General features: G+C 43.3%; 2 protein-coding genes across 2 annotated transcripts; one reads left to right on the forward strand and one right to left on the reverse strand.

Annotated features, from left to right (window-relative positions):
- Window positions 1-902: 902 nt before the first annotated feature.
- LOC124686508 (ETHYLENE INSENSITIVE 3-like 3 protein) lies at window positions 903-4,002 on the reverse strand. Its single transcript, XM_047220440.1, has 2 exons — window positions 3,975-4,002; window positions 903-3,138 (listed from the first exon to the last, which is right to left on the reverse strand). The coding sequence occupies exon 2, from the start codon at window positions 3,054-3,056 to the stop codon at window positions 1,209-1,211; it is 1,848 nt and encodes a 615-aa protein (XP_047076396.1). The 5' UTR covers window positions 3,057-3,138; window positions 3,975-4,002; the 3' UTR covers window positions 903-1,208.
- A 3,979-nt stretch (window positions 4,003-7,981) lies between these two features.
- Window positions 7,982-13,993, forward strand: LOC124686518 (lysine-specific demethylase JMJ30-like). Its single transcript, XM_047220451.1, has 6 exons — window positions 7,982-8,422; window positions 10,812-11,021; window positions 12,029-12,160; window positions 12,252-12,395; window positions 13,126-13,218; window positions 13,633-13,993. The coding sequence occupies exons 1-6, from the start codon at window positions 7,982-7,984 to the stop codon at window positions 13,822-13,824; spliced, it is 1,212 nt and encodes a 403-aa protein (XP_047076407.1). The 3' UTR covers window positions 13,825-13,993.
- The last annotated feature ends 8,199 nt before the right edge of the window (window positions 13,994-22,192 follow it).

The following is a 22,192-nucleotide window of genomic DNA, read 5'->3' on the forward strand; positions in this document are numbered from 1 at the left end:
GGAAAATTTAGACAACATGCCAGGATTTGATCATCATCAAATAGTTCCGCCCGCATGAAAAGAGGGAGTAATTTTTTTAGTAGGGGATAAAATCACTCTCCAGCCTCTAGGCGGTGGCTCCAGCGGCTTATTGCATGAGCTCCCCGACTCGCGCACCACCGCCAGCCCGCCACAGGCAGAAACGGGGCCTTGTAGCATGACATGGCCAACGCCTAGCCAGGAGCAGCCTCAAATGGTCAAAGCAACCAGAGGTCAAAAACATGTCGCCTTGTAATCCCGGTGACCGGCAGTTGGGCATCGAGATTGTTTTGAACCAAGATTCCTCTATCTCATGCTCCTATCCGGTTTTACCCTTTTCTCTCGCGGCGAAAGAAAAGGAAACTCTGCAGCGAAACTAGACAGTACAATTTTCCGCCAGCAACATTCAGAATCAGAATGACATGCAGCAGCATAAACAAAACTGTCAGTATCACCATGGTTGAACAACTGGACATGCATCAAGATGCATCTTAGCGGGAAAAAAACGGAACAAGAAACCTCAATTCTTTCAGTCAGACGCGGAATTTCTCCAGCTAGCTGTGCACGCCTCTACCAAGTTTTTACAGGCTAATCATATCCAACACATGTCAAGAGAACAGCCTACAAATTACAAAACAGAGACAGAATTGATCTTTTTCTAGCTGTAGCAGGACGGACTGGCACCGCATCAGCATCTCATGGACCTGCTGTTGGCAGGCTGCAAATAAGCCTCCTCACGGCGATTAACAGCCGAGCGCTGCAAATCAACAGAATAAGCACATGTTACCAAGAGAGCTGAAAGTAACTTCGGAAGGATCAAAACTGACAACAAGACTTGCGTAGTGTTTTTCAAAGGTAGCTGTTTCTCAAGAGAAATGACTGTTTCATTGTGTGGCAGGAGTAACACTCAGCAACTCAGCTCAAATACTTGTGAATTCACCAGAGGAAACACAATCTTTCTTTTCCGGACATCATATTCATAGAGATTAGCTAATTTGATCTTAAACCAACCCCACATCTCACAAGTATGGATATAGAAAATTTTAGAATCTAGCTACATATAATTGCTCATGAAGAGAGATGGCACAGGCATTATTACATAAATTGTAATAGCAATATAGCATATTATATTAAACAAAAGGTAGATCTAAGTGAGAAAAATAGCTAGATAAGATCAGGGATTACCTATATTATGTTCCCAGGTATTGCATTAAATCATCGTCATCCAGCAATTCATCGAGGTCAGGGATTGGACTATTAATACCAATGAAGTCCAAAGGCAGTCCGTCAAAAGAACTGCCTATGTACTTATCATCAGGGTTAATATAAAAATCATCACTCATCATCTGATTTGTGTCACCGGCAACAGAAGTTGAATTCCCACTACCTGCCATATGATGACTAAAAGAACTGTTCTCAACCAAAGCTTCTGTTCCCATGCCAGGCACATGACTATCCACAGTTACAGGGAGTGACTGTTTTGCAGCTGAAGTCTGGTAATCAAGTGAAGAAGAACTAAAACCCATAGATCCAAGATAAACATTTGGTGGAAAAGTATTTCCAGACCATGAATTTGTGTAACCACTGCTTTCACAAGCTAAAGGCTGGTCACCCATATAAATGCTTGAAGTAGTTTCATTTGCAACCTGGTTATAGTTATTAACCACATCAGTAGGAGATATGAAGTTCCTTTGAGCATCTCCTTGATGTTGCAAAGCTTCACTTGTGCTGACATGCTTGAAGCTTGTCAGCTGGTTCGCCACAGACTGCACCTCCATCTGATTTGTGTTCATGTCAGGAATCACATTGATCAAAACCTCTGACGGATTATTGATTCTTTGTGTCCCATCAACCTCAGCCTCATAAACAGGAGACTGTCCAGGACGTCTTTTTCGCTTGCGTGATTCATTAGTTTGCTTATTACTAGGAGGCGTTTGAGTAGAGTGTTTATCATGACGTTTTCTGTTCCCTCTGCTTGAGACATTCTCTTCTCTGATCTGCACAGCTGGCTGATGAGCTCCAACGTCGTCTTTGGATGTTGTAGACTGAGGAGGCTCCTCAGTGCAGACGACATCATACTCACCGCAGCTGCTATATAGGTTGTCATCTTTGTCCCCTAGATCACAATGGTGAGTAACCTCTGATAAAGCAGAGTCAACACTGCGGGAATAATTCTCCTCCTTTTGCAAAACACCCAGCCAAGTCAAGGTCTCTTTTGCAGTCATTTTGTCCTGCAAGCACTTTGATTTCCGCACATGATATCTGATCTTATCAAAGTTTGGTGCCATGTGTTTGATCACACCCGTCAGCACACCAACCTTCCAAACCTTCTTAAGGTTATGTGGTTTATTGTATGGAGGTGTTTTACCCTTCGGAAGGCCTAAATCAGCCCACCACTCCTCATTCCCTGTCGGCCACCATGGGGGTGGAATGCCCTTATCCAGTGGGTACTTGCGCTGCTGAGGGCTGCAGTACTGCATCAACGCTGAAAGCAATGAGCCCAGAGTGGAATCTTGGAGATCCGTCAAGCTATGCTGGTTCATGGCTCCAATGCTCTTATCGTTAACCAACGTGGGGTTCTCGGCTTCATATTTTGCAATTGCTGCTGGCCCGTTCTTATCAAACTTCACCTGCTCCTTCCACCAAGCTCTAATATTGTCTGATGCTCCACTGACAGGCTTACCTTCCTCAGGAATGATCCCGTAGACAAACCCCCGCGCATTGCACACTTCCATCAACTTGAGCATGTACTTGAGGATCCCGTCCTGCGCTCTTGCCATCCTCTTGCGGAGGGCCAGATCAGACATCTTCTTCGGCTTGGACTTCTCCAGCTCTGCTTCCGCATGCTGCAGAGCGAGCTTCTGCTGCCTCTCCTGGATCCTCTTGAGCCGGACCTTGTCTTTCCACATTCGCCGAGCTAGGTCCTCAGCGTCAATCTCCTCATCACTGACATCATTCTCGGTGAGGTTCTGGATGCCATCGACCTCAAAGTCCGAAACAACGCCTAGCTCCGATGCAAACATAGCTACAGGGTCCATGCTCAGTAAACGCAATTACTCCACCCTAGCGAACTTGCAACAGCTCTTTGATTCGTACCATCAGACAAGGAATCTCAACAACCTGCAGGTTTTTGCATATAGTCAAAATCTGCAAATTATATGCTAGTCGACTAAAGAAGATAAATCTTAGAATTGTGATCGCACAGCGCAATGGGCAAGACCTGACAAAATCATCATGGTCATCGTAATTTTAGGTTTTCTAGTCTTATCTAACTATTTTCCTCAAATAAAAAAAAGTCTTCTGTAACTATGTCATATACAATGAGCAATGAGGACATCGCAGCGCATTACAGGATTTAACAATTATGAAGAAATCCGGAAGGAGAACAACCTGCAAGTTATTGCATATAGTCAAAATCTACCAAGCATATGCTTGTCGACTGAAGAAGATAAAAATCATAGAATTGTGATCGCACAGCGCAATGAGCAATACCTGACAAAACTATCAAGGTCATCCTAATTCTAGATTTTCTAGCCTGTTCTAACTATGATGATACAGTGAGCAATGAGAACCTCCTAGCGCATTACAGGATTATAACAATTATGAAGAAATTCAGAAGTAGCAACTTTTTTTCTAGACATGCATGTTTCATTGATAATACATTGCAACTGCGGACCGAGAAAAAACTACAGGCACGAGGATAAAAAAAAAAGATCAATACATCTGAAGGAAACCCTAACCCCCACCAAATCAGGCAGGGACTAATCGCCCCACGGCTACGGAAGGCACGGCAATCTGAATCCCACGCGAACCCTAGATAGACGGCGAGCAACGAACGGAATGAGACCTAGCGCCGCAGCAGCCACCAATCGCCGGCCGTCCACAGCACGGAGGGAGTAATCGCACACGGAATCCCTTGGAACAAAAAAGGGGAAAACGCAGCCGGCGATCCGTACCTCGTCGAAATGGTCGCCCCGGCAGCGGCGGCGGCGACGGGATCAGGCAGTGGGGAAAGCTCGGGGCGGTCGCCGCAGTTTTTGTTATTGAAGATGGGAAAAGATTGGTGTTTTGGGAAAGCGGCCGCAGGGGAAACAGCGAGGCGAGCATGAACCGTATGAGGTAGGACGTGACGTCACGGGTGATGTAATAAATGTTATTTTATAAACTGCATGAAATTTCGTTTTCATTTTCTGCCAGTAACATTGGTTTGGCAATGGAATTTGCCAGCCTCCGTGCGGCTAACTCTGCGGTCCATCCTGTGGCGCATGGCTCTTTGCCTCTGCAGTCTGCACGCTGGAATTGTGTGCACATGTACTCCGCAGAAGATCCTGCCGTCAGCAACGATGCGCATCGTTGGCGTCGTCTTTGCTGAACGTGAGCCACCCAAATCTCTCGTCTCTTCCAGGTAGATGCACGCATGGCAGGGGTTCGTCCGACAAAGTGGCTAATGTATTGTAAGGTTTTGTTGAGAGAGAGAGAGAGCTTGGAGAGAAGAATTTCTTAGATATGTGTTTTTAACTTTTATACTCTGTACTTAGGTATTTATAGTGGACTGCGACAAGTGTTTTTTTTTTGAATAACAACAGGAGAGCTGCTGTGTTCATTGCATTAGAGTAGAAATTTTACAGAGTAAGAAGGCCCTAAAAACGGGTTACTTCTGAGAAAAAAGAGAGGGTACAAATTTCAACCAGGATCAAACGGTGTCCCTCCCACCTGGATGACTAGTGGGATAGGCGCTCCTGCGGTTCTCCAGACATCTATCTCCTCTAATGTTTTTCACCTTCGATACAAGCAGTGACGGAGCCAACAGGGTGGAAGGGTGGGGCCCGCCCACCCTAAAATTTGGCCCAACCCATATGTCTTATATAGAAAATAAGGAAAAAATAAAAAAAGCTCAGCCCAAGTAACGTCTGCCCCACCCTAAAAAATAGGCTAGATTCGCCACTGGATACAAGGTCATACCGGTGTGGCAGCTGAAGACTAGAAGTTGTCTCAGAGTTGCAAGGTGAACTAAGTATTTAAATAACATGGCTTCCATTACTTTGTGCGAGATGAGTGTAAAAAGGTGATTCTACATGAAAGAAACAAGTCAACTAGCTTCCAAGTATACGATCCTACTCTTCTATTATTTTGTGATTTTGTAATTAGTTATGCTCATATTAGGTGTCGTTAATATTTAATATAAAATGCAACATGTACATGGTCGGCCTCTATAAAGACATAGAATATACTCAAGATTCAAACTAAAAATTAAATTTAAATGCATTTGAGGAATTTAAATATATGCATGTACTTATTTAAAAATAAAATCTCATGTCATCGTGATACTATGGTATAATTATACAATGTGATACTGCTAACAAGAAAACGACGCTTCCTACTATCCCAATACTTATAAATGGAAGCTTTCGAAGTCCACACTTTAACAATAGGTGTAGCCTAAAATGAACTTCAATGTGGTTGAACATCTAGTAAAATCATTTGAACTTCTAATAGTGCTACTTTTCTCGTGTGTTTGAATTTTCTAGAGTTTTGCCGAACTTAAGTTTGTCTCCATGTACATTACCAAGGTTCATTGAACCTGGTCGCCATTGAACTCGGCAAGCAGCAAAGAGTCTATGTTCAATGTATCTTTATCGCGCAGCATATCCATTCCATTCTGGGCGTCTGGCCCATGGTTCTATCCGATCCACAAGCGTCTTGCCCATAATTTTATTCGAATAATAGAGTATATATTAGGCCCAATAGATGAGAGCGAAAGAATAATGATCCCTATGTATCGGGAATCTAGGCCCAGGCTTGTCATATTCCAGTCCAAGCGGTTAAAGTTTGGCCCATAATTTCTTGACGTGGCGATTTCCACGTCTTCATACATCTCACATTCTCACGCAGTCCACTAATAAAAGGGTTTTTTATATGTTATAATTTGAGAAATCATTTTACTCTTATTTATATAGATATAAAAAAATATCATATGTGTTGTAAGAGCTAAAATATTCACATTTATAATCATAAATGCACCCAAGTACTATATAAAAAGATGTCTATACATATTAAAAACATATGCTATAAAATCATGTTTTCTATACTGAATAAAAAAAATATGTTTTATCAAACAAATATTCATAAAAATTTAAAAATATTCATACATACACGAAAAATGTTACTACCTCCGTCCAAAATTAAGTGGCTTAGTTTTCTTTACATACGGATGTATTTGGAACAACACTTGTTTCTGGACAGACAGAGTATATGCGGTAGGAAGAAAGAAATGATAAAATGAAATAGAAAGGAAAATGAGAAAGGAAAGGCAAAAACTTAAAAAGGAGGCGATGGAAACAAATACTCCCTTCAATTCCATGAAGGCTGTCGAAGATTTATTAAAATTTAGATGTATCTAGACAATAGCATCTAGATACATCTAAATTTTGATAAATCTCAAAGACTCAAACAACCTTCGTGAGTGAGACAGAGGGAGTATGTAACAATCGAAAGAAAACCAAAGGGAACAATGAAAAACCTAAAGGAACATGCAAGAACAAAAAATCTTACGGAATGCACGATATGAGGGTCTCAAGAATGTTGCGGCCTTTCTGCGAAATGACAATCGGGACCATAATTGTTTTTTAAAATGTAATATAACTAGAGCATAATTTACTTAACTATATAGCCTCAACGTGCGTTATTTCATACAAAATGAAAAAACAAAATAGTTAACACTAAAAAAGTGAAGTAACACGAGAGAAATAAACTTACAGTTGAACTAATGTAGAGAAAGAATCCGTTGACCAATCAACCAACTCATGAATTGGTCGATCAAGTATCGACTTAACAAGATTGACCACCGAGCAATGATTTATGCAGATTGACGGATCACTGATGAATGATGAAAGGTAAGAAACTCGGTGATCATAACATTCTGGCTCGATGATCAGTGGGAATTCAAAAAATAAGCGCATGTATAATAATCATGCAAATGTAATGATTGGAGATATGGATTGGTCTTATATAGTTGCATATTGTAGGATCAGTAAAATATATTTAAAAACTAGATAAAAATGCACCTCATCGATTAATTGTTTCCTTCTAGCTATAAGTGAGTCACATGGGTTGATATGAACCTATTTTCTTTTTCTATGGCAGTTTACCTAATACTTATATACAACAACATAAATATATTATTTGAGTGGTGTTTAGGTACATGGGACTATGGGAGCATATGCTCCCTATATTTTGAAATGCATATCACACATATTTTGAAATTTTAAAAATTAAAACGAAAAAATTGCACATACATTTTCATGTGCTACACACTTACAAAGTCGTTTCATGAAAAATCAACTTGTCGTCTGGTGTGTAACAAAAAGATAAGATTTAATGCTAAAAAAATAAGGCTTTTCAGATGGTAAATTTTCTCTTTTTTACATAAACCACATAAGAATGTTGGTTCCTCACAAAATTTGAGCGAACACACGGGGTATATTATGGAGATGTAAATGTAGATTTTTTTTATCAAAAGTTTCAATATTTAAAATATAGTGTTTTGGGCATCCGGGAGCTGAATTGAATTTCCATTTCTTTATTAACTATATACATTTTTGCGAACATTTGTCTGCAAAAAGTACAATGTTGACATTCTTTTCTGACGGGCCCGCCTTTGCGATACTCCACCGTCCCACTGTCTCGCTGGCCGATCATTCCAAAATATCTTTAGCGGAAAATATCTCACAATTACTAGGAGCGAGCGCAAAAGCGTAAATCCCTCTCGACCGTCTCACATCCGCGTCCAAGTATCTGGATCCAAAATATCTCAAAACTACTAGGAGCGAGGGTACAACCGTAAATTCGGTACATCCACCTCACACTGCATCCGAGTAAGCAGAGAACTGACCACGGCCCACGGGCACCCCGAAATATCTTCTCCTCCGCTTTTGCGCTTTTCCCACGGCTCAGCGACTCAGCAATGGACACCGGCGAGCCGGCGGCGGGAGGGGAGAAGCGGGCGGCGCTGCTGCGACAGATCACCGAGGAGGGGGGCTTCGCCTTCGTGGCCTCCGCGGAGAAGGCAGCTGCGGGGGACCTGCGCGCGGCGGAGGCGGCACGGGAGATGGCCTGGGAGCAGCTGCACTCGGGGCCGTGGAGAGGGGTCGAACCCGCGTGGCGGGACGCCTACGCGCTCGCCTGCCTCCAGGTGGCCAGCATCCGGGCCGGCGACGACCGCCGCGCAGCGCTCAGGGCGCTCGACATGGGCCTCATCATGGGCGGCGACCTGCTCCGCGCGGAGCTCGAGGCTGCCATCGCGCGGGTCCCGGCTTACAGAAACGGCGATAGCAATGGCGACGGCAATGGCATAGATTCGGAGAGGTGGATGGAAGGGCTCAGTAGGAACAGAGACATCGCCGATGTGAGTATTTCTATTGACTTGCTGTATTTCTAAGATTTCGTCTCTTGTCGTTGTGAGACTTGTGTGAGTTTTTATGTCGATTGGTGCATGAAAATGCAGTGCTAAATTTAGACTGAAAGATGTGACGGATTTTGTACCAACGTACCGGTGGTTTGCTGTTAGGGAAAGTTGTAGTTGAGCTGGGGTGTACCGTGTACCCACACCCATCTATTTTGGGTATTGTTTTTCCGACATCAGAATTACTCCTATACCAACAACCAACAACCAACAACCAAGCCTTTCAGTCCCAAACAAGTTGGGATAGGCTAGAGTTGAAACCCATAAGATCTCGAAGCCAAGTCATGGTTCCGGAACGTGGATAGCTAACTTCCACGCACCCCTATCCATGGCTAAATCTTTGTCGATATTCCAAACCTTTAGATCAGAATTACTCCTATGACAAAAAAAAAAAATCTAGGAAAAATCATTAGTGCAGTGCAAGATTATAAAATGTCACAAGAACATAACTGGAAAGAATCTGGCCCATAGAAAAATAGCAAGTGGTAGCAAATACTATATGTGAATGGGTGTTTTGTATTTTTGGTTTCTCCCAAACTGCACAACATATTAACTGAAACTTTACAGGCCAAGATAACTTTAGTTAGTTTCATAATATTTAGACTCTTTTTCAGATTTTTTAATACACTGAAAACGTCTAAATGAAGTGAGTCTGTAGCCTGTATTACACCCCAGCAGCCAGCTCGCCGGTGAATTGGTTGGCCAAGTAGTTCATGTAAGTTTATATTTCTTCAAATTAACATTCACTGCATCGATGGCTAGGAATCTTGAGTGCGCAAATTGCAGGCAGTGTTGCGTTTTTATGAGAAGCTAGCATCTGCGTTCCCTAAGCTTGTGCAATTGTGCCTATTTGCGTCCCCATAAATTATTTTATCTCATATAGTTAATAAATGCCTGAATTCTTTGTGCTGAACAAGTTAGTCATTTAGGCAGACAGTGGGATGTGGAAGATGGACTTGTTTCCATGTATAAGGATGATATATTAAGTGTAAATAAGTATTGGAAGCTCCGACACCTAGCACTAGCACCCACTTAGCAATCATAGTCACCAATGCCTTTTCTAACAAAGTTTGATGACCTGCTAGATTATTTCCGGTTGAGAGACCTAAGGGTAATGAAGCATAATAGTACTCCGTTTGGCAGTTTCAAGTGGAATATACTCTGTTAGGTGACGGATTGTCACACAATTGCTACCCTTTTAGTAAAAAATTAGCTTGACTTAGGGTTCCTCTATATATCTGTCGACCATGCATGCACTTATGGCGCTGTATTCTCAATGTCTGTGATATGTAGCAGTACATGCATGCTTTGTTTGTTATTTTTTCGCGAAAATGCAAAAAGCTTGGTGTTTCGATGCATTGATAGAAAAAAAGCCGTATTTACAAGTCCGAAGAGTGGACCAACACCCACGCCATACAACTCAACCCAAGAAACCTAGTCTAAGGGAGAAGTTGGCGTAACCCTCGACCCTCGTGCTCCCGCCTCTGCCCATGATCTTGCCTCGGCTTTGATTGTGTCGACTAGGGAGGCCACCGAAGGCAGCTCGTTGTTGAAGACAATCGCTTTCCTATGCTTCCAAATCCACCACGCCGTGAGCATAATCAACGACGAGGTTCCTTTGCTCTGTTTGTTCTAACTGCACACACATGCATTTGCTCTAAAAGAAAATTCATAACTATACATAAGTACAAGATTTGTGCAATTGTAGGCCTGGAAGTTCAAAGTGGGAATAATCTAGTTGCACATTTCGAAATCTAAAATCGTACTTCTTTTTGCAAATGTAGGTTTGGCAAAGCCCAACTATCTCAAAAACAACAAATTAATTTATACCCATATATACAAAAATTCTACCACACGCGAATCTCAGAGCAAGTCCAGAAATTTGTGAACACAAAAAATCAGATCCCCGCTAGTCAATTTAAATGAAAAAACAAAAAGTTAATTTTCACCCCAACCAAATATAAAAGTCTCGAGCCTACTCCCATTGTTAGCCGTTAACAGTTTAGGTTTAAGTCAGAAATCCAATTGAAATTAATCATTCGAAAATTAACTATAACTTAGAAACATGAATAACTAGTCAAATTAAATTAATTTTGGAGTTGCACAAAATTAATGGGCTGTCTAGGGACCGGAGACTGAGATTTTGTGCATGCATAGATTTTGTTTTGTAAAAACAAAGAGTTAAAACAATCAAAAAATGGAATTTAGTCTTATATAAAAATGAATTATTTCTGCAATTTTTGGATCAGAAGTGTGGAATTACCCAATTCCACATGGATTATGGACTACCCTGTAATCTCTCTGATTTATCTATTATGATAATATGTTTCAGGTGTTCAAAGTTCTGCCAGTGAAATCCTTATCGTGTAAGCAAATTGAGAGGCGGACATGCATTTCTTTGGAGGCATTTATACATGATTACTTTTTACGTGAGTCCCCTGTTATACTCAGAGGCTGCATTGATCATTGGCCTGCGAGGACAAAATGGAAGGACATAAAATACCTAGAGAGGATAGCCGGAGATCGCACTGTTCCTGCTGAGGTGACTACTTACACAGTTACACTTTACAGTTGACCTATCATGTAAAAAATCAATTCTGACATTTTTAAAATTAAAAACTTATGTATTGTGATTTTCAGTTTGCCCTTTTCAGACATTTTTAAAATTTTAAAAATAATGATGCCATTAATTGGGAAAAAGTATATGAAGTTCCATTGAAGAAGTGCATTAAATGATTAAATCTGATTCTACAGTAAATTGGCTGGTTTCCAGCAAGTGGCTCATATACTCAAATTCCATCTTCAGGACTCCAATCCAGCTTATCTCAGGAAGTATTTATTATTGCATTTTCTTTTCTATTCAGTATTTGTCGTTCTTATTATACGCCTTAAATTCGTGTGTAGGATATATTGTTGAGATGTGCAACCTAAGCTAGTTTTAAATTTCATGTTAAATGCAAGTTAGAAAAGTAGTATTAAGATTTGCAAGTTAGAACACGTGACCGAATTTATCTCTTTTGAACTGACTGCATCACATGATTTTACATATTGGTACTGGCATCATGCCTATGTTATGTTTTAGGTTGGATTATTTTCTAACCTGTTAACATTTGTAGTGGTATAAATCAGCTTTTGTAAACCATCCTTCTGCCACCGTTTTTCTTTAGCTATTTGTTCTTACGTTATTGACCAGGCTTATATTTTTAGCATCTTTTTCGCGTGCGTCTAGTTTTGATTTTCTACTAGTATTGTATGTGTATTTAAGAAATATCCCTGAAAACAATCAGCTTTTTTTAATCTAATATTCTAATATGTTTGAAGCATGTGCGTAAAATCTTCTTTCTGTTCGTGCAGTTACATATATGCTTGTCGGTTGACTACTGTTCAGTTAGCAATTCATTTGTATAAGCAATAGCTTATTTGTTGTCCGTAAGAGTAACTTGTCTAGTACTGGTTAGGTTTTTTTTTGGTCGAATATTATTAGTATGCATCTTTCTCTCTTCTGTTACATAAGTTCTCAGCACACTGGTATAAATAATGGTGTCTCAGGTTGGGAAAAATTATGTTTGTAATGAGTGGAGACAGGACCTTATCACATTTTCTCAGTTTCTTGAGAGGATGTGGTTACCTGATTGTTCTGCAAACTTAACTTATTTAGCTCAGCATCCATTGTTTGACCAGGTAACCTATTCCTGAGAAACTTGATTTTCTTTTGAATAAGTGGAGTTAGCAATTATTGAACTTTATTTAATGCCTTAATGGTATTTGGCAGATCAAAGAGCTTCGTGAAGACATAGTGGTTCCTGATTACTGTTCTGCTGGTGAAGGTGAACTCCAAGCGCTCAATGCTTGGTTTGGACCTGATGGGACTGTAACACCATTGCATCATGACCCACATCACAACCTTTTCGCTCAGGTATCACAGGAGTATAGTTCTGTAGTAGTTATTTTGAGTAATGCTGATGCATGATAATCGAACATGTGTTACTGCAACTACAGTTACGCTTCTTTTTACTACATAACGCCCCCTTCAGGAAATAGATCGAACTAAGTTGTCTTGTTATTTGTTGTTCCTCTGTTCTTCGGTAGGCAGGTTTCCTCCTCTACAGAAATGAAGAACAGACAGTCAAAGCGAGCTAGGTGATTCATAATTTTTAAAAGCCACTAAAAATGCGTCAGCATTTTTGTGTTTATTTAATTTTCTTGTGGAGCTTTTGCTAAACCTAGGTTCGGCTGCACCAACAAATAATATACGCACAAGTGGGCTGCACCTGCACATGCACCAATATGCTGCACACTTGAGACACATGTTAATCACAGTTTTTTTTTTAATGAGAGGGAGGGGCTTAGCTTATTGGTATGTTATGTTACTTGCATGCTGCCAATGGGGTCTTCCCTCTAAAAATATTACTTGCATGGTCAAATCAAGGCTTGGGTCGTGAGATTCTTTAGTGCTGATTAACCTTGGTTCAGCAAAAACATTACGCTAATTTAAATTTGATCCACAAAATGCTGCTAGTTGGCACCTATTTAACTTAGCTACCAACTAATTATGTTCAGCTTCTTACTAACTATGACAATGGAAGCAACATATTTCATCTAAGTTCTAAATAAGTCTGATATCTCTGACTGTTCCTTATTGACAGGTCTTGGGCAGGAAGTATATTAGACTCTATAGTGCTTCCATCTCTGAGGATTTGTACCCTCACATGGAGACTATGCTAAGCAATATGAGTCAGGTGCGTGTTCTGTGTCAGATATCAAGCATTGGTTTGAACAAGTGATTTGTCAACATCAATGATCTTCATAGTCTAGAGCAATATATGAGTGAATATAATTGGCAGGCCAAGAAAATAAATAAATGCTCCCTTTACCTGCCTTTCATTATTTTCATCCATGCACAAATTTGTTCCAAATCTTCTTCAAACAACCTTGATGCGGAGATTCTGAAAATAGAACAAGTTTGGTAATCAATATTGGACTACGTAGCAGATTTCTTCCGGTCCTCCTGTTCAGCCGTGTTTGTAACTGTCCAAAAGATCGATGTCCCTCAGGCCCTAAAGCTATGTGCTCTATAATTTCTTTTGCACAACTAGACTTGATTGAAAGATATTGATTTTCATGAGACTATTGTACACACAATGTCTCTGCAGGTTGATCTTGACAACATTGATGTAAATGAGTTCCCGAGGATGGAAGGTCTTGAATTCATGGACTGCATACTGGAGGAAGGTGACCTGCTTTACATTCCACCAAAATGGTGGCATTACGTGAGATCTCTTTCTATCAGTTTCTCTGTTAGCTTTTGGTGGCACACGCCAATTCTTCCTTCAGAGGGTTCGTAATGTTATTGTTTGGACCATTCATGATGTTTCTATCATCAGGTGGTAGGAACTTTTTGTGAAAAAAATAATCAAGCCCATGTTTCATGATCCACTATTGTTTGGGTAGCATTGCTACATTGGGTGTATATCATTATTTTACGACAATGATTTAAACATTTGACTACTAGCATATGATATACTAGTCTGGCTTCCGCTCTTATTTCTTTAATGGTTAATTTTTTTCTCTTTTTATCATCCCTTTTTAACAAAAATATATGGCAATTTATTTTTTTCCTTCTCTTTTTTGAAAATATGTATGTTAAAGAAACTAGAGAGCGCATGTAAGAATACGTTATCATCTCTAACTTAAAACAAAATCTTGAAATTTGTATGTTACTATAATGTTACTCGTGAGCTTCTACATGAAGACATCTTTAAGACATGCCTGAGAGCTACCGAGTAGTTTATCAGGATATATTTCAGGCCTGCTGCTTCACGTCTTTCACATGGATTTTGGAGCAGATCATTACTACTTTACTAGGCATTGTGTTTAACATTTGTAATTCAAGTAGCATAAAGTGTTTTAACCATATTATCGAATTCAATATGCACCTCTACGGCTCTACTGTTGATGTGCAGTTTAGTCCCAGGGAAACCACTATGGTAGCCTCGAATTTTATGTACCCAGTAGCCTCAACCTTAGTTCAGAATTTTTTTCGTCGGTTTCCCCATATTGCTGCTTTTCACAAATACCACATGGTTGATTCGCAGCCATTGAGCCTCTTTTCTAACACAGTAAGCCCATTTGCCGCCGGATAAGCATAAGATGATGGGAACTGGCCACTGAAGAGATAGGGTTGGGTATTCCACATTCCCACTGGCTTGCATTGTGAAAATGTCTAAATCTTGATTCTCCCCAAACTAATATATTGGCAGCACTTTACCTACATAATGGGAAAATCATGACTCTAGCCCCCAAAGGCCGAACTTGACCACATGGGCGCTGCGGCCATGGGTCCCCATGGTGGATTTGTTTTTGAATTCCCCTAGTTAAAATATGTGGGTTTGAGCGCAGACTTTTGGCTCCTTGGCACCACATATTTAAAAGAAAATTCTTAGTATCACAATTTTTTATCAAAACAATCATGCTTGCAGATTTCAATCATAATTTCCATTGGATTTTTTGTAAAAATAATGTTGATATTTACATGAGTAGAAGCAATGTGGGTCAAAAAGGAAAATTTAAAATCTTAAAAACACGGCTAAATTTCTTATTTTCTTTCACAGGTAGAATTATTTAAACTATTATATGCAAGTTTATTGGTCCAACAAACATTAAGATTACCGCTTGTGTGAATTATTTGGTGGTTTTTTTGGAAAACGTATAAATTTTAGAACATTATTTTCTTGCACCAGGAGCAGTCTAAGACTAGTCATAATGCATAGTATTATATAGAAGTATCATGTGTATGACACAACTATATGTTACTATCTTCACTATGCATGGTATCATGTACTAGTATTATAGTCTCTTTTTATTAATTGATTTGTAGAATCTCAATGCAAATATATGTATAAGATTTATTTGATATTAAATTTTCTAGTACTATGTATATGATACAGTATGTACCTATGATACTACTATCATCTCTCTCATCTTTAATTGCACTACTTCCCATTATGGGTAGTCTTATTTAATCTCCAAATTTACCCCAGTTTACATATGGGCTTCTCCAAGTTATTTAATGCGGAAAACTGCAGCTTTCGCTATGTCCTACTCATTGATCATTGTACTGCACTAAACCACCATGCGGTGGTTTAATTTGTTGCAATTTTCACCAGTCATCTAATCGGCTATTTAACCCTGTTGAGAGAAAAGCCAACAGCTAGGCCGCACATATCAACGCTCCAACTTATATACAAAAACTTTAAAACTAAAGAAATACATAAAAGTTTATAATTTATCCAGAAATAATTATCAATTTTTTGTGGATGCAGTATAGAATTTAATGGATGAATTTTCAATGAATCATCTGTAATTACTTGAAAGAAATAGTCGACATAGTTTTACAAATCAGTAATCTAAAAAATGGTAGGAAAATAATTGGTCGTACAAAAATCATGAAATTTCGCCAGGGGCACTAATATACTGCCCTTTGTCTCAAAAAAAAATTGCTCAATTTTTTGTATATACGATGTATCTATAACTGAAATATGTATATATACCGATATACCTCTATACCTAGACAAATTTGAGCACATTTTTTTGGAGACGGAGGGCGTATATGAATTGGAGCATTGACATCGGGACTTCCTAGCCATCAGTTTTGTTGTCAACAAGTGGTGGAACCGTGGAAGTTGCAACAAATTAGAGCACCACTGCGGAAAAAAAATGCCCAAGTGGTGGCAACACATAGTGATGTAGATGCAATCTTGTCTATTTATTTTCATGTGCAGTTGGCCCCTTGTCTTGCATTCTGGCTCCGTCCCTGCTTGGCCAGCCGTGATCAGCGACGAATCAAACGACAGACGCTAGAGTCCATCTCGTGAACCCCATGTCGCCGAGCCCTGGCAAGCCTGGACGGACGCGAGCACTGGAGCGGCTGGCAGGTGGAGTGGAACCGAGGTACGCCTCATACAGTGCACTGCCTGGTGCCTGCCGTGTAGGCCGTGCAGGGCCTTCGCTGAGAGGACAAAACGGCCGTGCAGATGCAGTGCAACCGAAGGAACCAAGGAGATAGGGGCATCGCGTCGTCGTCTCGGACGCTGCTTTGGCATGCTCCGTTCGGTCGCATCCTGCACTGCTGCATCTCCGAGTCTGTTTTGCCTCGGGCGTCATTCCACCCAGCGCAGCGCAGCGCTGGACCCGTATCGGTCGTGAATCATGATCCCCCGGAACAGAAGACGGTCCCGCGCTGCCCCATACCCGCCCGGTTACCAAACCGGGACGTCCTCGTTTGAGCCGAAAGGTCGCCGTGCCCATACCAAACCGAGGCATGCATCGTCGTCTCACGCGGGAGCACGCACGCGGAGGCGCTGATCAAGGGCACCACACAAGCATGCAATGCGAAAGAAAACCGACGCTTTTTTTTTTGACGATGTTGCCCGTAGGCATAAGTTACTTGTATTTAGGAACATAACAATACATAGTTGGTACACATACAAGCAATATAACACGGGAAGGATATAGACGGTTGTACTGCTGCTAACTGTCGGCGCCGCAACTACCAAGGACACATTGTTAGCGTACCTGCCTAGAGATAGATACGATCGGGATACGATCGGTCTGTTAGGCTAGCTGTATAGATAAGTACGAGCTGTTGTATTGTTATGATTGTATCTTGTACATCAAGTCTTCAGCTGTATATAAACGAGGGAGCCCGATGCCTGTTGATCATCGAGGCCTAAACCTATTTCTCTCTCTCTCTTTACTTTTACATGGTATCAGAGCCCATCTGACCAATGTCGATTACTCCTTCCTCGATCCCAGCCGCCATGCCGCCCATCTCCTCCGTAGTCACCGTCCGCCTCACCACTGAAAACCACCTCATGTGGAAAGCCCAGATCCTCGCCTTCCTCCGCACCCATCAGCTCCTTGGCATCGTTAATGGCCAGGAGCCCGCGCCTCCCAAAACCGTTCCACGCACTACCGGCACGGGAGATAGCGCTGTCACCACTCAGGTGGCCAACCCGGAGCACATCGTCTGGTACACCAAAGACCAGGCTATCCTCGGCGGCATCCTGGCTACCGTCTCGGAGGACATCCTGCCCCACGTCATGGCTGCGGCATCCGCGGCGGAGGCATGGGGGCAGCTGGAGCGTATGTTCGCCTCACGCTCTCGCGCGCGCCTGAACCAGATTCGTGCGCAGCTGGCGACGCCCAAGAGGCCCGACATGACCGGGCAGAACTACTTCAAGCTGAAGAAGACGCTGGCGGACACTCTCGCCGCGATCGGTCACCCTCTCCATGCAGACGAGGTGATCGCCTACACCGTCTCTGGCCTCGGCGCGGACTACGAGTCTCTCGTCTCTGCGCTCAATGTCAAGGCGGACCTGACCCTCGACGATCTGTACTCCTACCTCGTCGGCTTCGAGCATCGTCAGGCCATCTACAACCCGCCAGACCTTCAGATCGGGTCGAACTCCTCCGCCAACTATGCCGGGTCTGGTCGGCAGCAAGGACGTGGTGGCGGCGGAGGCTACCAAGGCGGGCACGGCGGAGGCCAAGGCCGCGGCTACGGACGACGTGGCGGCGGCAACAGCGGACAAGGCGGCGGGCAAGGACGCAACGATGGTGGCGGTCGCCGTGGTGGCGGCGGCAACGGCAACAGGCCGCGACCCACCTGCCAGCTGTGCGGCAAGACTGGGCATGTGGCCCTCAAGTGCTTCCGCCGCTTCGACGCCACCTTCCATGGAGAAGAAGAGCAGCCATCGGCCAATGTGGCCGGCACAAGCTCTGGGTACCAGGTAGATCCGAGCCCGGTACTCGGACACCGGGGCGACGGACCACATCACAAGCGATCTAGATCGCCTCTCCTTCCGCGAGCGCTACAACGGCACCGACAACGTCCAAGTTGGCAACGGCGCAGGTTTGCACATCGAACATATTGGTCAAAGTTCTGTTAATACTTCCGCTGAAAAACCTCTTGCACTCCGTAATGTCCTCCATGTCCCAAAGATCACCAAAAATCTGATTTCTACTCATCGTTTGACAAATGATAATGATGTATCTGTTGAATATTTTCCTTCTTTCTTTGTTGTCAAGGACCTAGCAACGAGGAAAAGCCTGCTCCGCGGACCATGTAGAGGTGGCCTCTACCCCTTCCCGCCCTCCACGCTTCACCATGACAAGGCTGCCATGCTTGCATCCGTCAATAAAAAGCAATGGCATCACCGCCTTGGCCACCCGTCATCCCAAGTGGTTCAGTCCATCCTTAGTTTGAATAAACTCCCGTTTAGTGGGACTCATGATGCATCGGTTTGTGATGCATGTCAACAGGCCAAGAGCCATCAGCTCCCTTATAGCCTATCTAGTTTTGTTGCCAAATTTCCTTTAGAACTCGTGTACTCCGATGTATGGGGGCCAGCAACGGTATCCGTTGGTGGTTATAAGTACTATGTTTCCTTTATTGATGCTTTCAGCAAATTCACATGGATTTACCTATTGCATGCCAAATCTGAAGTTGAGCAAGTTTTTGTTCGTTTTCAAACACATGTTGAACGACTTCTTGGTCGCAAAATTCTATGCATACAATCGGATTGGGGTGGTGAGTACCAACGCCTCCATAAATATCTCCAAACTCATGGGATTTCACATCATGTCTCTTGCCCATACACACACCAACAAAATGGGGCGGCCGAACGAAAGCACAGGCATATTGTTGAAACTGGCCTTGCTCTTCTTGCTCATTCTTGCATGCCGGTTAGGTTTTGGGACGAGGCGTTCCTCACTGCAACCTTTCTTATCAATCGTCTTCCCACTCGTGTCATTGACAATGCTACACCCATGGAACGCCTTTTTCAGTCTAAACCTGACTATACCATGCTTAAGTCGTTCGGCTGTGCCTGTTGGCCCCACCTCCGTCCCATGAATAACAAGAAGCTAGCTTTTCGCTCAAAAGAATGTGTGTTTGTAGGTTATAGCTCACATCATAAAGGCTACAAGTGCTTAGATACATCCACTGGTCGAATTTATATTTCCCGAGACGTCGTTTTTGACGAATCCGTTTTTCCGTTTGCTCGCACACATCATGTGTCTCTTGCCCCACCCGAGCCCTTACCATCCTATGTTCCTCTCTTGGCACCACCTGTTGCGGTTCCTGCTCCTATACCCACTCCCAGCGGAAGTACTAATTGAACTGATGATCTAATTGCCGATGAGCATTTCCTGTCGTTTGATCCATCTGCAGGAACACGTACAGATACAGAGGACTCGGAGGCTACGTCGCGTTGCATGGCTCATGCACCGGGCGCCCGATCCCAGGCGGATCCGATCGACGCGTCCCGGGTGCCATCGTCCCGCGGGGCATCTTCGTCCGCGGCCCATCCTCGCGCTCCTGGGCCGACCTCCGGTGGTTCGGTCTCCCCTGGGTCATCGTCACCCGCACAAGGCGGCCCATCTTCGTCGCCTGGAGCTCCTGCTGGTGCAACTGCTCCGTCTGCACCACCGCCTCGCCCTCACACTCGTTCTCGTTCGGGCATCGTCAAGAAACTTGAGCGCACTGATGGCACCGTCACGTATGCGTGCCAACGGGTGCCCCCTGTCCCTGCTGAGCCTTCCAGCTACTCTGATGCGGCCCGGTCTCCTCCTTGGAAAGCCGCCATGGACGAAGAAATGGCAGCGCTGCATCGCAATGGTACGTGGCGGTTGGTTCCGCCTCGACCTGGTCTGAACATCATCGACAGTAAATGGGTTTTCAAACTCAAGTATAACGCAGATGGGACTGTTGATCGCTACAAAGCTAGGCTGGTTGCCAAAGGATTCAAACAAAGAGAGGGCATCGATTATGACGACACCTTTAGTCCCGTTGTCAAGCACACCACCATCCGGGTTCTTCTCTCCTTGGATGTGTCTCGTCGTTGGAGCATGCGCCAACTGGATGTCCAAAATGCATTTTTGCATGGGATCCTTGCTGAAGATGTGTACATGTACCAGCCGCCGGGATATGCCGATTCCCGGTTTCCTCGCCACATTTGCAAGCTTCAGAAGTCATTGTATGGTCTAAAACAAGCGCCACGGGCTTGGTTTTCCCGCTTGAGCTCTCGGTTACTTGCTCTTGGCTTTTCCGCGTCTGCTGCAGATGCCTCGCTCTTCATTTTTCGGAAGAAGGATCTGTGCATGTATTTTCTCATCTATGTTGATGACATTATTATCATCAGCTCCTCTGCTGCAGCCATTGATCGTTTGCTTCTTCAGCTTCGCCGAGATTTTGCTATTAAGGACCTTGGAGCACTCAGCTACTTTTTGGGCATTGAGGTCCATCGTGTTGATGATGGTTTGGCTCTCTGTCAGCGCAAGTACATCCTGGATTTGTTACGGAAGGTTAACATGGGTTCAGCCAAGCCTTGTACTACTCCAATGGCAGCTACTGACAAGCTTTCTCGTCATGCCGGGGTTTTGCTGTCTCCTGCTGAAGCTACTCAGTACCGCAGCGTAGTTGGTGCCCTCCAGTATGTCACCTTGACGCGGCCTGATATCTCCTACAGCGTCAACAAAGTGTGCCAGTTCTTGCACTCACCGACTGATCTGCATTGGACTGCAGTCAAGCGTCTGCTCCGATATCTTCAGGGAACTGCTGGACATGGTCTGTTCCTTCGTCGCTCCCCGTCTTTGCTTCTCAGTGCATTTTCGGACGCTGACTGGGCGGGTTGTCCCGATGATCGTCGGTCTACTGGAGGACATGCAGTTTTTCTTGGAGGAAATCTTGTTGCTTGGAATTCGCGGAAACAGCCAACTGTATCTCGGTCTAGTACGGAAGCTGAATATAAGTCGGTCGCCAATGCTACTGCGGAGCTCATGTGGATTCAGGCGCTGCTTCGTGAGATTGGACTTGTTCTGCGTCGTCCGCCGTCCTTATGGTGTGACAATATAGGTGCCACTTACCTGTCCGTCAATCCGGTATTTCACGCTCGTACGAAACACATCGAGATCGACTACCATTTTGTCAGGGAACAGGTTGCAAAGAGGGCACTTGAGATTCGTTATGTTTCTACTCATGATCAGCTAGCTGATGTTCTAACTAAACCCCTCCTAGTGCAGCAGTTTGAGAGGTTCAGAAGCGATCTCAACGTGCTTCCCACGTTTCGATCGAGGGGGGATGTTAGCGTACCTGCCTAGAGATAGATACGATCGGGATACGATCGGTCTGTTAGGCTAGCTGTATAGATAAGTACGAGCTGTTGTATTGTTATGATTGTATCTTGTACATCAAGTCTTCAGCTGTATATAAACGAGGGAGCCCGATGCCTGTTGATCATCGAGGCCTAAACCTATTTCTCTCTCTCTCTTTACTTTTACACACATGTCTTCCACCGTCGCCGGAGAAGAAAATCATCAGTAGTTGGTCCACACTTAATATTATGCTAGTTGGGGTGGGGGGGGGGTGGATTTTAATATTATGCGTAGAAAGGAAGATAAAAGTAACAATAATTTTTGACACCAGATGGCCTTTTACTTTTAATGCCATCATCGAAAGCTTAGACCTCCGTGAGATTGCTCTATCAGGCAGACAATTTACGTGGGCGAGTCGCGGAGATACACCCACCTATGAGAAAATAGACAGAGTTTTGGCAAGTGTTGAATGGGAGCAAAAGTTCCCTCTTGTTAGTGTTCGTGCTTTGGCAAGAGCCGAACCTGACCATACTCCGCTTATTCTCGATTCAGGTGAAC

This window comes from Lolium rigidum, chromosome 1, assembly GCF_022539505.1.
Source record: "Lolium rigidum isolate FL_2022 chromosome 1, APGP_CSIRO_Lrig_0.1, whole genome shotgun sequence".
Taxonomy (NCBI): Eukaryota; Viridiplantae; Streptophyta; class Magnoliopsida; order Poales; family Poaceae; genus Lolium; species Lolium rigidum.

Bases quoted from the DNA above. Each gene is read 5' to 3' on its own strand.
- LOC124686508 (XM_047220440.1), bottom strand. From the start codon at position 3,056: ATGGACCCTGTAGCTATGTTTGCATCGGAGCTAGGCGTTGTTTCGGAC.
- LOC124686518 (XM_047220451.1), top strand. From the start codon at position 7,982: ATGGACACCGGCGAGCCGGCGGCGGGAGGGGAGAAGCGGGCGGCGCTG. The intron at 11,022-12,028 runs GTGACTACTTAC...ATGGTGTCTCAG, and splicing joins ATCGCACTGTTCCTGCTGAG to GTTGGGAAAAATTATGTTTG. The intron at 12,161-12,251 runs GTAACCTATTCC...GGTATTTGGCAG, and splicing joins AGCATCCATTGTTTGACCAG to ATCAAAGAGCTTCGTGAAGA.